General features: G+C 45.4%; 1 protein-coding gene across 1 annotated transcript in view; it reads right to left on the reverse strand.

Moving 5' to 3' along the window:
- The window catches only part of scin (scinderin), a 228,983-nt gene that overhangs the window by 95,606 nt on the left and 118,840 nt on the right, over positions 1 to 14,537 (reverse strand). Inside the window, exon 5 of the mRNA XM_070881019.1 lies at positions 790 to 882. Coding sequence (XP_070737120.1) covers positions 790 to 882 — 93 coding nt within the window. The remainder of the gene's footprint in view (positions 1 to 789; positions 883 to 14,537) is intronic.

Genomic DNA, 14,537 nt, shown 5'->3' on the forward strand with positions numbered 1-14,537 from the left:
GTGCACCCTCCCCTTTAGGGGTGGACGCACCACCCAGCCACAGGCAGCTTCCTACAGGCGAAAGCTGTTGGGGTACCGGGCGGCAGCCGATCTGCTCCCGCGGGGCAGAAAGGAAGTCGCCGCTGGTCAGTAAGGGGTCGATGGGGCGGAAACACCGGTGGGGCAGGAATGTCCCCTGTCCCCCTCAAAAAATGAGGGCAATGTCGCGATTGTCGGCAATTGCGCTTTCTGCATCGCCACCGCCTCTTAATAAAAGGGGCCATTTCGGCCCCACAATCTGTGGGTGAAATTAGTCATGGACGGTAGTACAAAATAGGCAACAGTGAATTGGTAGCCTGTTTCACATCTATTGATCTCAAAGGAACAGAAAGTTGGGATGTAAAACGGACTGCCATTTCGCTATTGTCAGTTTTGCGCTACTACAGAAGCCCAATTTCACCTGCTATGACTCTGTACTGCTGTCCGGGGGGTGGGGGGGTGATGGGTCGATGGAGTCTTGAAGTCTGCTGTTTTAGTTTCATCACCACTGATACAACTTTGGCTGTTCTTTCAAAGCTGTTTACATAATTGTTCCCCTCTCCATGCTCAGACCGGGAGACTAACATCCCTGATATAAAAGTGTTGATTATTATAGTCACATGTTCTGTGCCACTACTTGCAAACAATTGAAAAATGGCTATGGAGAATTACTGTTCACTAAAACGTCATCAAACCTATCCAATGTAAGTTGGTGAAGTGAGGGTAAATCTAATAATGGGCACAGTGTGGGAAGCAATAAAGGGAGAATACCATATAGAGCTTTGCCATCTTCCTGTTCGATACGTCTGCAACAAAATCTTCATCATCATCCCCTTGGCTCAGTTCTGGTTTCTTACCAAGAACCTGTAAAAGAGAAAAAAAGACTGTGACAATTTCCTAAATTATAACTCTGTGTAGACGATCTGCAGAATAATAATTTCAAGGTAGTTATTATCAGGATGTGGTTCCTCTTAAATATTACTTAGAAACAAAGGTGGTGGAATGCTGGTTAAAAATAAAACGACATCTGGCAGCCAATAGCTCACATCGGGCCAGTTTGGGACCTAGAGAAACATGAAGAAATAAAAAAGCCAGAATTATGTTCCATTTCTACTAAATTATGAAGAGTTTTCATTTCATAAAATTCATTCTGACAGAGGGTTTCTACTCTGAACGTTCATCTCGGGCACTGCACAGCCATGCAGATATTGATGCATTTTCTTTATCCCGTAAGCACACGCTAACGCTTCGTTTTCAATCATGCCGTAGGCCCTCTCAGCCTTAGACAAACTTCTAGATGCATAAGCAACCGGTTGCAATTTCCCAAATTCATTAGCTTGTTGCAAAACACAACCGACCCCGTACGACGACGCATCACATGCTAGTACCAAACGTTTACATGGATCGTACAACACAAGCAATTTGAACATAACAGCTTCCTAGCTTTCTCAAAGGCTTTTTCTTGGCTTTTACCCCGTACCCATTCATCTCCCTACAGAGGTTCTAAAAATGTGCAGTTAGCAGTTAACGGTTATGATGTAATTGGCATCACAGAGACATGGCTCCAGGGTGACCAAGGCTGGGAACTCAACATCCAGGGGTATTCAACATTTAGGAAGGATAGACAGAAAGGAAAATGAGGTGGGGCGGCATTGCTAGTTAAAGAGGAAATTAATGCAACAGTAAGAAAGGACATTAGCTTGGATGATGTGGAATCGGTACGGGTGGAGCTATGGAATATCAAGGGGCAGAAAATGCTAGTGGGAGTTGTGTACAGATCACCAAACAGTAGTAGTAAGATTGGGGACAGCATCAAACAAAAAATTAGGGAGGCATGCAATAAAAGTACAGCAGTTATCATGGGTGACTTTAATCTACATATTGATTGGGCGAACCAAGCTGGTAGCAATGCGGTGGAGGAGGATTTCCTGGAGTGTATTAGGGATGGTTTTCTAGACCAATATGTCGAGGAACCAACGAGGGAGCTGGCCATCTTAGACTGGGTGATGTGTAATGAGAAAGGACTAATTAGCAATCTTGTTGTGCGAGGCCCCTTGGGGAAAAGTGACCATAACATGGTAGAATTCTTTATTAAGATGGAGAGTGAGACAGTTAATTCAGAAACTAGGGTCCTGAACTTAAGGAAAGGTAACTTCGATGGTTTGAGGCTTGAATTGGCTAGAATACACTGGCAAAGTGATACTTAAAGGGTTGATGGTGGATAGACAATGGCAAACATTTAAAGATCACATGGGTGAACTTCAGCAATTGTACATCGCTGTCTGAAGTAAAAATAAAACGGGGAAAGTGGTTCAACTGTGGCTAACAAGGGAAATTAAGGATAGTATGAAATCCAAAGAAGAAGCAGATAAATTGGCCAGAAAAAGCAGCAAACCTGAGGACTGGGAGAAATTTAGAATTCAGCAGAGAAGGACAAAGGGTTTAATTAAGAGCGGGAAAATAGAGTACGAGAAGAAGCTTGCCGGGAACATAAAAACTGACTGTAAAAGCTTCGATAGATATGTGAAGAGAAAAAGATTAGTGAAGACAAACACAGGTCCCTTGCAGTCGGATTCAGGTGATTTTATAATGGGGAACAAAGAAATGGCAGACCAACTGAACAAATACTTTGGTTCTGTCTTCACGAAGGAAGACACAAATAGCCTTCCGGAAGTACTAGGGGACCGAGCGTCGAGTGAGGAGGAGGAACTGAAGGATATCCTTATTAGGCGGGAAATTGTGTTAGGGAAATTTGATGGGATTGAAGGCCGATAAATCCCCGGAGCCTGATAGTCTGCATCCCAAAGTACTTAAGGATGTGGCCCTAGAAATAGTGGATGCATTGGTGATCATTTTCCAACAGTCTATCGACTCTGGATCAATTCCTATGGACTGGAGGGTAGCTGATGTACCACCACTTTTTAATAAGTGAGTAATTATAGACCGGTTAGCCTGACATCAGTAGTGGGGAAAATGTTGGAATCAATTATTAAGGTTGAAATAGCAGTGCATTTGGAAAGCAGTGACAGGATCGGTCCAAGTCAGCATGGATTTATGAAGGGAAAATCATGCTTCACAAATCTTCTCGAATTTTTTGAAGATGTAACTAGTAGAGTGGACAAGGGAGAACCAGTGGATGGATCCTTTTTAGAATGGCAGGCAGTGACTAGTGGAGTGCCGCAGGGCTCAGTGCTGGGACCCCAGCTCTTTACAATATACATCAATGATTTGGATGAAGGAATTGAGTGTAATATCTCCAAGTTTGCAGATGACACTAAACTGTATGGTGGTGTGAGCTGTGAGGGGGATGCTAGGAGGCTGCAGGGTGTCTTGGACATGTTAGGTGAGTGGGCAAATGCATGGCAGATGCAGTATAATGTGGATAAATTGAGGTTATCCACTTTGGGGGCAAAAACACGAAGACAGAATATTATCTGAATGGCGGCAGATTAGGAAAAGCAGAGGTGCAACGAGACCTGAGTGTCATGGTTCATCAGTCATTGAAAATTGGCATACAGGTACAGCAGGTGGTGAAGAAGGCAAATGGTATGTTGGCCTTCATAGCTAGGGGATTTGAGTATATGAGCAGGGAGATCTTACTGCAGTTGAACAGGGCCTTGGTGAGGCCTCACCTGGAATATTGTGTTCAGTTTTGGTCTCCTAATCTGTGGAAGGACGTTCTTGCTATTGAGGGAGTGCAGCAAAGGTTCACCAGACTGATTCCCGGGATGGCTGGACTGACATATGAGGAGAGACTGGATCAACTGGACCTTTATACATTGGAGTTTAGAAGGATGAGAGGGGATTTCATAGAAACATTTAAGATTCTGACGGGTTGGGACAGGTTAGATGTGGGAAGAATGTTCCCAATGTTGGGGAAGTCCAGAACCAGGGGACACAGTCTTAGGATAAGGGGTAGGCCATTTAGGACTGAGATGAGGAGAAACTTTTCACTCAAGAGAGTTGTTAACATGTGGAATTCCCTGCCGCAGAGAGTTGTTGATGCCAGTTCATTGGATATATTCAAGAGGGAGTTAGATATGGCCCTTACAGCTTAGCGGATCAAGGAGTATGGAGAGAAAGCAGGAAAGGGGTACTGAGAGAATGATCAACCATGATCTTATTGAATGGTGGTGCAGGCTTGAAGGGTTGAATGGCCTACTCCTGCACCTATTTTCTATGTTTCTATGTCAAGACCCAGTAAGAAGTTACCAAAATAGTTCAGGAGTCCAAGAAACGACCGCAGCTCCGTCACGTTCTGTGGTCTTGGTGCATTTTTGATTGCCTCCATCTTCGAATCAGTGGGCCTGATGCCATCCGCCGCGATTGTTCTCCCCTGGAACTCCACTTCAGGCACCAGGAAAATGCACCTTGAGCCTGAGGCCCACATGATTAAGCTGACTAAGAACCTCCTCCAGGTTCTGCAGGTGCTCGACTGTGTCCCAACCTGTAACCAAGATGTCGTCCTGGAAAACCACGGTGCGCGGGACCGACATCAGCATGCTTTCCATGTTCCTCTGGAATATCGCCGTGGCTGATTGAATCCCAAACGGGCATCTGTTGTAAACGAAAAGACCTTTTTGCGTGTTGATGCAGGTGAGGCCTTTCGATGATTCCTCCAGCTCCTGCGTCATGTCGGCCGAACTTGAGTCCAGCTTCATGAACGTTTTCCCTTCTGCCAGCATCGCAAATAGGTCACCTGCCTTTGATAGCAGATATTGATCCTGCAGTGAGAAATGATTGATAGTTACTTTGTAATCACCACAGATTCTGACGGTGCCATCTCCGTTGAGGACTGGAGCAATCGGACTGGCCCACTCATTGAATGCGATGGGCATTATGATGCCCTCTCATTGCAGCCTGTCCAGCTCAATCTCCACCCTCTCTCTCATCATGTAAGGTACCGGTCTCGCCTTGTGATGGATGGGTTGTGCCCCCAGAAGCAAATGGATCTGCACTTTTGCTCCTTGAAACTTTGCCTGGTTCGAACAGCGAGGAGAACTTGCTCAGGACTTGGGTACATGAGGTGTCGTCGATGGACGAAAGCGCTCGGACGTCGTCCCAGTTCCAGCATATCTTTCCCAGCCAGCTCCTGCAGAACAGCGTGGGGCCATTGCCCGGTACCACCCAGAGTGGTAAATTGTGCACCGCTCCATCGTAGGAGGCCTTTACGGTAGCACTGCCAATTACGGGAATCAGTTGCTTTGTGTACGTTCTAAGTTTGGTACGAATGGGAGAGTCAGGACTGGCCTTGAAGCCTTGTTGCACCACAACTTATCGAAAGTCTTTTTACTCATTATGGACCCAGCTCCATGGACAACGGGAGTCCATTTAATTCAACCTTCAGTATTATCAGGGGACACTTTGTGGTAAATGTGTGCACCCTATAGACGTCTGCCTCCTCGGTCTGAGGCTCTGGTTCGTCATGATCCACCGTGGATCTGTCCTCCTCAGCAACATGGTGGTTTTCAGGATTAGCAGGGGTTGCAGCTTGCCTGCACATACTTTGGAGGTGTCCCATTGTATCAAAGCCCTTGCAAACGTATTGTTTGAAACGGCATGAATTGAATCGATGATCATCCCCACAGCGCCAACAAGGTGGGTAATTGCCTTGTATTCACCACCCTTGATGGTGGACTCAGTCATCTGCGGACGTGCAGCTACTGGCGTGTAAGTCCTGGCATGTACATTTCGATTTGAAAACAATGTTACTTTGTTCACAGTACTTGCAGCAGCACTACTGTGCTGGGACATTTGTTTGGTATTGTCACTGGTGGAGATAAACGCCTGAGCTATCGCCATGGCTTTACTCAAGGTTGGGGTCTCTACAATCAAGAATTTGCGAAGTATTACTTCATGGCCAATGCAAATAAAAAGAAGTCCCTGAGCATATGCTCCAAGTGTCCTTCAAATTTGCAATGTCCTACAAGGCGCCTTAGCTCGGCGACGTAGCTCGCCACTTCCTGGCCTTCCTCTTGTACATGTAGAATCGATACCTCGCCATCAGAACGCATTCCTTCGGGTTTAGATGCTCCTGGATCAGTGTGCACAACTCATCGTACGACTTGTCTGTGGGTTTTGCTGGAGTGAGCAGCTTTTTCATGAGGCCATACGTTGGTGCCTTGTAAACGCTGAGGAGGATCGCCCTTTGTTTGGCAGCGTTCCCTTCTCCTTCCAGTTTGTTGGCCATGAAGTATTGGTCAAGTTGCTCCACGATGGTTTCCCAATCATCTCCCTCCGAAAATTTCTCCAGGATGCCCGCAGTTCTCTGCATTGTTGCATTGGGGTTCATCATCTGTATCTCGTCGCCAGTTGTTATGTCTTGGATGAGGAGTCAGACTAGAAACTGCAAGCTCAAAGTAAGTGTGACCATAGTCCTTTATTATAGATCTCAGAGTGCCTCTCCAGCCTGTGAGGCCTCCTTATATACAGATGCTCCCAAGGGATTGTGGGATTCATTGGGACTCCAGGAGATAAGCCCTCTGGTGGTTAGACATGGTAATTACAGGTTTACATACATAACAATAATGATAACTGACCCCATTTTGAAACCCTTGCCAGCACATGAACACCAGTTTCGGGGAGTTATTGTTGACCCCATGTTCCATAGTTTCAGCATCGTCAGCTTTTATTTCAGATTTCCAACAGTTGCAGGGATTTTTTTATCTCTACTGTGAACTTACCATTTGTTAGGCCTGCCCTTGCTAATGTTTCATGTACTGTTTTTCTGGCGCTAATTCAATTGACAGCATTTGCTGTGATCGTGGTGGTTTGTCTCAGTTGGTAATACTCTCACCTCTGAGTTTGTGACTTCAAACCCCACTACAGGAATTCAATCAATACATAATCTAGAGTGACACTCCATGACACGGAGGGAGTGTATACTGTTACTGGTTCTGTGTTTCAAGTGAGAGGTTCTGACTGTCTGCATAAGCTGAAGAAGATCCCATGGAAATATTTGAAGAGGAGCAGGGAATTCTCCTAGTCAGCATAACTCCTTCCACCCAAAAGAATATTAAAAGTTTGTGCTGTGTATGCAAAATGGCTGCCACATTATTCTATATAACATCATATAAAAATCTTCCCTGGAAATGTATATTTGGCCAATATAAGAGGGCTTGACAGGGTAGATGCTGTGAGGCTGTTTCCTCTGACTGGAGAGTCTAGAACTAGGGGATATAGTTTCAGGATAAGGGATTGCCCATTTATGATTGAGATTAGGAGAAATTTCTTCACTAAAAGGATTGTGAATCTTTGGAATTCTCTACCCCAGAGGACTGCAGATGCTCAGATGTTGAGCATATTCAAGACTGAAAGTGTTGTGTATGCAATAACTGTTAGACTGAGTACTGTTTAACTCTAAGAAGTATGACCTTGGCTCTGCTTTATTAAGGCCCAAAGTGACTAATATACAAAATGGCTGGCCTTTTATACTTGGGCTGTACACACGTGCGTGCAGCCCAATGGCCTCCAACAGTGATGCCATCTAGTGGCTAGTGATCTCAAAAGGACATACATGATAATAACCCCCTCTGAGATATTAACACAGTCTTTTACAAATTGAGATGGTACGGTGTTTTACGCTCCCGGGTTGACTGTCTCAGTTCAACGCCAGCCTTGGGTGAGTGTTCAAAGTCTGTTGTGACTGGTGGCTGAGTGGCTGACCTGCTGGGAGTGGCAATGGTCATGTGAGGGATTGAAAGTCCATTTTCATTGAAGATGTCAGTAATTGAAAGTTCCAATTCACTGATGACCACTGAGTCCTCTGATGACTGGGGATAGGTTGGTTGGTCATCGATTGTCTCTTCCTCCGACTGTTTCAGTTACATAGAAACATAGAAACATAGAAAATAGATGCAGGAGTAGGCCGTTCGGCCTTTCAAGCCTGCACCGCCATTCAATGAGTTCATGGCTGAACATGCAACTTCAGTACCCCATTCCTGCTTTCTTGCCATACCCCTTGATCCCCCTAGTAGTAAGGACTACATCTAACTCCTTTTTGAATATATTTAGTGAATTGGCCTCAACTACTTTCTGTGGTAGAGAACTCCACAGGTTCACCACTCTCTGGGTGAAGAAGTTTCTCCTCATCTCAGTCCTAAATGGCTTATCCCTTATCCTTAGACTGTGACCCCTGGTTCTAGACTTCCCCAACATTGGGAACATTCTTCCTGCATCTAACCTGTCTAAACCCGTCAGAATTTTAAACATTTCTATGAGATCCCCTCTCATTCTTCTGAACTCCAGTGAATACAAGCCCAGTTGATCCAGTCTTTCTTGATATGTCAGTCCCGCCATCCCGGGAATCAGTCTGGTGAACCTTCGCTGCACTCCCTCAATTGCAAGAATGTCCTTCCTCAAGTTAGGAGACCAAAACTGTACACAATACTCCAGGTGTGGCCTCACCAAGGCCTTGTACAACTGTAGTAACACCTCCCTGCCCCTGTACTCAAATCCCTTCGCTATGAAGGCCAACATGCCATTTGCTTTCTTAACCGCCTGCTGTACCTGCATGCCAACTTTCAATGACTAATGTAGCATGACACCCAGGTCTCGTTCCACCTCCCCTTTTCCTAATCTGTCACCATTCAGATAATAGCCTGTCTCTCTGTTTTTACCACCAAAGTGGATAACCTCACATTTATCCACATTATACTTCATCTGCCATGCATTTGCCCACTCACCTAGCCTATCCAAGTCACTCTGCAGCCTCATAGCATTCTCCTCACAGCTCACACTGCCACCAACTTAGTGTCATCCGCAAATTTGGAGACACTACATTTAATCCCCTCGTCTAAATTAATGTACAATGTAAACAGCTGGGTCCACGGCACAGAACCTCGCGATTCGTCTGTGTGCCGCAGCTTTGTCTGATCCATATGTTTCGTGCATGTTTGCCCATTTTTGAGCTTGACAATACTCTGTTGCCCTCCTTGGCCATGAAGTATCAGTGATCCACTTGGGACCCTGACCATAATTCAGAACATATACAGGATCATTGACAAAAATATCGCGTGACACAGTTGCGCGATCATGATACCCTTGCTGACTTTGTCTTCTATATTCAACATGATTATTCAAGTCAGGGTGTACAAGAGATAGCTTGGTCTTAAGACCTCTCTTCATCATTAGTTCAGCAGGTGAGGCCCCAGAAAGCATGTGTGTTCTTGTTCTGTAACTCAGCAGTGTGCATGACAGGCAGGTCTGCAGTGACCCTTGGGTTACTCGCTTCATACTCTGCTTTATGATTTGGACAGCACGTTCTACTTATCCATTGGATGCAGGTTTGAATGGTGCTGACCTTACATGTTTGATATCATTGAGTTTCATGAACTTTTGAAACTCCTGACTGGTGAAGCATGATCCGTTGTCGCGAACAACGGTGTCAGGCAGACCATGTGGAGGTCAGAGTGGAGCAGGTTGGGAGCAGCGACGCCCATAAAAGGGGCCCAGCAGTCAGGAGGCGCAGCGGAGGTCAGACCGGAGCAGGTCTGGAGCAGCAAGGCACATAAAAGGGGCCCAGCATTCGGGAGGAGCTAGCTGGTGCAGGGGCAGAAGGTAAACGAAGAAGTAAAAAGAAATTGAAATGTACCGTCACAGCCAAGCGGGTAAGTGATTGGCTGGTGGACTGGTGAGTATTTAATCTTTTTCTTTTACTTGTTCTTTTCTTAACAGTAGGTAACCTTTGCATTGGTTACCAAATTAAGTTAATTTAAGGGTTAAGTCATGGCAGGAGAACCCAGACCAGTGTCGTGATCCTCCTGTGCTATGTGGGAAATCAGGGACACTTCCAGTGCAGGAAGTGTATCCAGCTGCAGCTCCTGACAGACCACATTGTGGCAGTGGAGCTGCACATGGATTCACTCTGGAGCATCCGCGATGCTGAGGATGTCGTGAATAGCATGTTTAGTGAGTTGATCGCACCACAGGTAAAGGCTATACAGGCAGATAGGGAATGGGTAACCATCAGGTAACAATCAGGTGACCTGCGGTTACTGAAGTAGTTGAGTAGACCCAGAAACAAACGCAGCTCCATCACATTCTGCGACTTGGGTGCATTCTTGATGGCCTTGGTTTTCGCGTCCATGGGCCTGATGTCATCAGCAGCAATTTTTCTCCCCAAGAATTCGACCTCTGGTGCCATGACGACACTCTTCGAGCATCTCAGTCTGAGTCCCACTTTGACCAGATGATGTAGAATCTTTTCCAGGTTATTCAGATGTTCCTCGGAGTCATGACCTGTGATCAGGATGTCATCTTGGAACACGATGGTTCTAGAAACGGATTTCCGTAGACTCTGCTAAAATATTGCTGCAGCCGAGCGAATTCCAAAAGGGCACCTGTGATAAATAAACAGTCCTTTATGCGTGTTAATGTACCTAAGTCTCTTCGATATCTCGACCAGCTCCTGTGTTATGTAGGCCGACATCAAGTCCAGTTTTGTGAACGACTTCCCCCATGCTAGCGTTGCAAACAAGTCATCAGCCTTCCGTATCGGGTACTGATCCTGTTTCGAAACTCTGTTGATCGTAGCCTTGTAGTCTCCACAGATTCTGACTGTGCCATCACTTTTCAGCACAGGAACAATGGGGCTGGCCCATTCATTAAATTCAACCGGTGATATGATCCCTTCATGCCGGAATCTGTCCAGTTCGATTACGACCTTCTCACTCATCATATACGGAACTGCCCGAGCTTTATGATGGGCGGATCTTGCATCCGAGACCAGGTGGATCTGCACCTTGGCTCCCGTGAAGTTGCCGATGCCTGGTTCAAACAAACAGTGAGGGGAACTTGCTCAGTACTTGGGCACATGTATCTTTCTCCGACGACAACTCCTTGATGTCGTTCCAATCACATCTGATTTTTTTTAAGCCAGTTCCTGCCGAACAGCGTCGGGCCATTGCCTGGGACAGTCTATAACGGTAACTCGTGAACCGCACTGTTATACGACAATTTAATTGTGGCACTGCCAATTACCGTTATGCGTTCTTTGGTGTACGTGCGCAACTTGGCATTGACTGGACTCAGCCTGGGCCTCACAGCCTTAGTATCCCGCAGCTTGTCGAATGCCCTTTGGCTCATTATCGATTGACTCACCCCCGTGTCCAGTTCCATCGATACCGGCATCCCATTAAATTTCACATTGATCATTATCGGTTTGCTCTTAGTTCGGTACGAGTTCAGTCCATACTCTTCCTCCTCTGGTATCTTGGATTGGGTAGCCAGATCCGTGCTAGTCTGACCATCATCCTCCATGTGGTGTGTTGCAGCACGCTTGCTCATCTGCGGACACTTGCGCTGGAGATGCCCCACTCAGACAGCCTTTGCAACTATATTGCTTAAATTGGCACTTCTAGTGCCGGTGATTTTCCCCACAATGCCAACACGGAGAAATTGGATGCATTCCCGCTGCGGACTTTGGGCAGCCACAGGTTTCACGTACGTAGTCGGGTAGGCCTGCCATGTGCTGCTCTGCCGAACACCGAATCAATTTACAATACTTGCTGAGTTTCGATTTTTCACTGATATCTGCTTTAGACTTCTATCTGTCGTTATGTATGACTGAGCAATCGTGATGGCCCTGTTCAAGTCCAACGTCTCCACCGCCAGTAGTTTACGCAGGATCACCTCGTGGTTGATGCCAATTACAAAGAAGTCCCGCAGCATGTCTGCCAACACAGCCCCAAACTTACACGATCCCGCTAGACGTCTCAGGTCGACAATGAATTCCACCGTATTCTGGCCCTCCGAGCAAATGCGCATGTAAAATCTGTACCTCGAGGTGATGGTGCCTTCGTCTGGCTTAAGGTGGTCCTGTACCAGTGTACACAATTCTTCATATGTCTTTTCTGTTGGACTCACAGGCAGGAGTAGATTCTTTATCAGACCATAAATTTTTGGACCGCAAACCGTGAGGAACACCGCCCGGCACCGATCTGCGTCGCCGACCTCCTCCATTTTGTTGGCCACGAAGAACTGGCTCAAACGGCTCACAAAGTCTGCCCAATCTTCTCCTTCCATGAATCGCTCCAACAATCCAATTGTGCTCATTTTTGCATGCAAAGGTTCTTGTTGCCTCGTAGCCAAATGTTGTGTGTGCAATAACTGTTCGACTGAGTACTGTTTAACTCCAAGAGGTATGATCTTGGCTCTGCTTTATTAAGGCCCAAAGTGACTAATATACAAAATGGCTGGCCTTTTATACTTGAGCTGCACGCATCTAACAGTGACGCCATCTAGTGGCTAGTGATCCCAAAAGTACATACATGAAAGAAAGTGCTAGATTTTTGGACACTAAAGGAATCAAGGAATATGACGATAGGTTGGGAAAGTGGAGTTGAGATAGAAGATCTGCCATTATTTTATTTAATGGCGGAGCAGGTTTGAAGGGCCATATGGCCTACTCCTGCTCCTATTTCTTTTGGTCTTATAAGAACGAAATAAAAGTTCTACTTCTGTTCTACTTTTCTGTCGCATTTCCCACCCCATCCATGCTCACCTAGCTCACGGAGAAGGTGACTAAGTTCCAAAGCTTTGCCAAACTTACTCTTGAGGTTTGTGAGAGGATCACAGGATGACTAGCCTTCCCCTTACTGCCCCTGACTTTTCTGCATGGTTAGTGCTCCTGAGACCTTTCCTTTCAAATTCCCAGTACAACACTCACCATGGTGTTCTGCCTCCTCAGTCCATTGAAATTCAGACTCACTGAACAGTCTCAAATCTGTGAAACTGTTCTCTTTCCTTAGGCTTTTAAACTCCATCCTAGGGTATCACCTGATGAATATTTCCTGATTCATCTTGTCTCAGTTACTCCTTACAACCAATGGTCGTGTTCTGCTATATGGACCTTGATCCTCTACCTTGATTACTCAATTAAAAAGCCTCTGTACTTCTGTCACTGCCTGCCCCCAATAACATGGCTTATGTTGGTGTTTCACCACTGGGAGAATGGGAGACACGAGCCACAATATTAAAGAGCATGATCGAGCACTAACATGTTGCACATCAACCTGCTTCAACGTAAACTATTCAACAATATATTTTACAAGGTGGCATAAAGAGCACAGTGGCTATAAATTGCAATGTAAATTAAACTCAGTTTCCGCACAAGATTGATTCCATAATAAATGAATATGATTTTACTTCACACCTTAGCTTACATCTGAATCATTAATCAGCCTTTACTCTCTACATTTGTTGAATGACCTGCTGTGTATTTCTAGCAATTTCTGTTTAATGGTTCAGATTTCCAGCATTAGTCGTTTATAATACATGATTTTTGTATAATTAACACAGTGTAAATTCTAAGGGGGAAAAATACAGTTGTGAGATGCAGAGGTCTCGCCTCTCGCAAGAAATTGGGGTTACCGCCCCCGAAAGGAAGTGAAGTGCAAAATAAAGCATTCCACTTCCTTTCTGGGACGGTAGTGGGGTGGACGCGTCAGGAGCAGGACGCAGCGCTACGCACTGGGCCGTGTAGCACTGTCACGTAGGAGGGGCTCGTCTCTTAATTAAAGGGAAGGGCCTAAGCTGCAAACTCTTCATTATAAAAATGGTCCTACCTGCACCACCGAGGAGAGGGGGTGCCATGCCAACAGCCTGGCACTCAAGCAGAGTGCCGGGCTGACCGATCGCGGCACGGACCCTGCATTAAAAGTGGCAATTGGGCGCAGGAAAAAGTCGCTGCAGTTTTTTTAAAAAAGCACTACACCTCCCCTTTAACTATCGAGTGGCTGGCCGCCCGGTTCACATCCTCAGGAACAGAATAATATGAACACCGTTTTGGTGGAGATGGATGCACACCTAGAATGAAAAGGGTGAATGAATAATGCCTCCATATCTTGGAAGAGGATTGGTATACTGGAAGGATAAAATTAAATGGGTTGAAGGGCTTTCATCAGTTAAAGCCACCTGTGATATTTTGATCTTGTCCAGGATCTGACTGGGGGTCTACAAGAAAGTGTGAGACTGAAAGAAGAGCTCAGGAGGAATGCATGAATATATTGTAGATTAGCAGCACAGGGCACATATGTACATTAATCAAACCATAGAGTTTGTAACAAATTAAGGAAAGTAGGATTTATTAAAAAATGTATGCAAACATGCTGTACTGACACAGAAATGTTAACACAAATGTAATTCATTACAAGTGAAAATAATGTGCTTCTACAAATTACATTATATATGCCAAATTATCATGTTTCAATCCCACTTCTCTTAATTTTAAAATTAAAATTGACACATTACAAGAAGGTACGGCATGTGACAAGTGGTGAAAACCGAGACATCAAGCAACTCACTCCAAATGAGGAATCTATCTTTGACTTATTGCAGAGAGAGAATTTAGAAGGCATTGGGACTTTGGAAATTTAAGCACAGGGTACAACTAGTAATAGGCATCATATAAATCATGTATGGCTTTGGTCTGCATGTAATGTTACATCAATGTGCCCTTACACACTAGTGCTTAATACTGCATGTAATGACAATACACTATCCGTATGGATAAGTCTATT

The sequence above is a fragment of the Pristiophorus japonicus genome, chromosome 5, assembly GCF_044704955.1.
Source record: "Pristiophorus japonicus isolate sPriJap1 chromosome 5, sPriJap1.hap1, whole genome shotgun sequence".
Classification (NCBI taxonomy): Eukaryota; Metazoa; Chordata; class Chondrichthyes; family Pristiophoridae; genus Pristiophorus; species Pristiophorus japonicus.